The sequence below is a fragment of the Aplysia californica genome, unplaced genomic scaffold, assembly GCF_000002075.1.
Source record: "Aplysia californica isolate F4 #8 unplaced genomic scaffold, AplCal3.0 scaffold00244, whole genome shotgun sequence".
Lineage (NCBI taxonomy): Eukaryota > Metazoa > Mollusca > Gastropoda > Aplysiida > Aplysiidae > Aplysia > Aplysia californica.
In genome coordinates, this window is record NW_004797514.1 from 231,329 (window position 1) to 233,828 (window position 2,500).

The window sequence follows — 2,500 nt, forward strand, 5'->3', positions numbered from 1 at the left end:
GAGAGAGAGAGAGAGAGAGAGAGAGAGAGAGAGAGAGAGAGAGAGAGAGAGGAGATATAACTTGGCACCTAGTAGTTAACAGGATTGACTTAGGGTCAGAGGGGAACTGGCTCTTGCTATCTCTAGACAAACGGTGTCAAGTTATGTTGTTGTTTCTGTTAGTGTATCTGGGGCTAGTGTCTTCATTAAGGGTTTGGAAGAGATAAAAGCAACGGTTATGTAAAGACTCATTTTGGTCTGACGAAGATATGATTTTTAGAGTGTTCTGGTAGCTCTTAGAATTCGAGTCTTTGTGTAAAGCTTGATGTGTTCGGTGTGAAGGTATCACTTTTTGTTTCTTTGGTTTTCCTATGTTTGTCTTCTAATATTAACCTTAACCTACTAAAAGTTCTCATTTAATTTAAAAACCATATGGCGTCATTTCTTTAGAAATTGGGCATGGGAAAAACATTATTAAAAAAAATAAACTTCAAGAAAAGTCAGAATACATTTTTTTTTTTACAACAGCCAACTTTAATTCAACGGGCTAAAGTCTTAAAAGTGATATAGATAGATAGATAGATAGATAGATAGATAGATAGATAGATAGATAGATAGATAGATAGATAGATAGATAGATAGATAGATAGATAGATAGATAGATAGATAGATAGATAGATAGATAGATAGATAGATAGATAGATAGATAGATAGATAGATAGATAGATAGATAGATAGATAGATAGATAGATAGACCCATTCTCATCACCTTTCTCATCCTTTCACTCTCTGTCTCCTCCTCTCTCTTTGTCATGTATTATATTCTCCCCCCCCCCCCTCTCTCTCTCTCTCTCTCTCTCTCTCTCTCTCTCTCTCTCTCTCTCTCTCTCTCCCTATCTTCCAACCCTATCTCTATCCCCCTCTCTTTCTCCCTCTCTCTCTGTCTGTCTCTCTCCCCCCCCTCTCTATCTCTCTCTCTGTCTCTCTCTCCTCTCTCTCGCTCTCCCATCTCTCTCGCTCTCTCGCTCTCCTCTCTCTCTCTTTCTCTCTCTTTCTCTCTCTCTCTCTCCGTTTCTCTCTCTCTCTCCCATTTCTAATGTATGCTCATTCATTCCCAATATATGCTAACATTTTACTAGGTTTTATTTTCCTCAGACCCCCCCCCCCCAACTCCATTTTCTCCCTCTGGATCCCTCTGGGAAAGACTTCGGAAAGTCAAAACATTTTTAATGCAGCCCACTTCGGTGTGACGGTCTCAAGCCCGTAAAATGCAGAGAGGAAATGTTCAAACGCTCACAATAACTACATTTTTAAGTACAAAAAATGACTACGCTTATGTCAAACTAGAAAGAAAATAACACTCACATACTCATATTGTTCTATTAAATTTCTCCCTCCAACATCCATTCATCGACACACTATTTAGCACCAAGGCTCTTTATTTGTGAATAATGCAGGCTGCTTATTGGACACCATAATATTCATACCATCCTATCATTATGTTCCATTTATACTAATAGATGCATATTAAGGTATTTATATAGCGGTCTACCCTGATTAAGTTTTGTTTGTTTGTTTTGAGTAGATATAAGCACATTGAGACAGTAAAGGCCATTTAGTGCCGGGAAAAGGTAAGACAAACAGACAGAAACATTAGAGAAAAAATAAAGAAGTACGACCTACCAATGGCGCCCTCCAGCCACCCACTTTCCCTTATTCAAAAATAAGTAACTGCACAAGCTATGATAACATCTTTCCAAACTTTGCTAATAGAAAAAAGGGCGCTAAAGTACTTTTGGAAAACACCAGTGAGTACTTTTGTTTTAGTAAGAGTTGTACGGCACTTGCTACACAATAATGTCATACAAGTGTCGAGCTTTAGTTTAGTTTACTAAGGTTTTACCGGAGACAAAGAGAAGTCACTAGTCATCTCCTGTTTTACTGCGCTCGCAACTGCATAAAGTCATATGAGCGCCAAGGGGTGGATGTCAACAGAGAAATCCAAACGGGGAATCAGGCTTACTCTGCTCACCACTCTAGCCTCAACAGCACAAAGTCTGCTTCGACTATCAAGGCACCCCGGAAATAACAGTTCACAAGAGAGTGACAAACATACAAAAGAAGTAGAGAAAGGAGGAGCAAACTACACAAGAGTGCCCGCAAACCACCCATTGAGTAATGCATGACGTCTACGCAGTAATGAAGAGGCTTACAAAAGATTAGCACAATAGTTTGCAAACACAGACTTTTGTGTGGCACCCGCGGACTTCTCTGACGTTTCCAACACGTTGGTCTAAAAATTAAAACCAGAGAACGCTGTTGAGCTTATTTTAGTAAAGTGTTTTACCCCACTTGCAACACAATAAGGTCACATAAATGCTGAAGATTAGATGTGTTATAAGAGTAACAAACAAACAAACAAAAAAGAAGAGAGGAGAGAGAAGAAATCACTTATGTGATCACTTATGAAGATTGGATGCGTTATACACATAAGAGTAACAAACATAAAAAAGAAGAGAGG

General features: G+C 38.9%; 1 protein-coding gene across 1 annotated transcript in view; it reads right to left on the minus strand.

The window, feature by feature from the left end:
• Positions 1 to 1,352, minus strand: part of LOC101845624 (protocadherin Fat 4) — a 4,642-nt gene extending 3,290 nt beyond the window's left edge. Inside the window, exon 1 of the mRNA XM_035970268.1 lies at positions 1,349 to 1,352. Coding sequence (XP_035826161.1) covers positions 1,349 to 1,352 — 4 coding nt within the window. The remainder of the gene's footprint in view (positions 1 to 1,348) is intronic.
• Between the last annotated feature and the right edge of the window lie 1,148 nt (positions 1,353 to 2,500).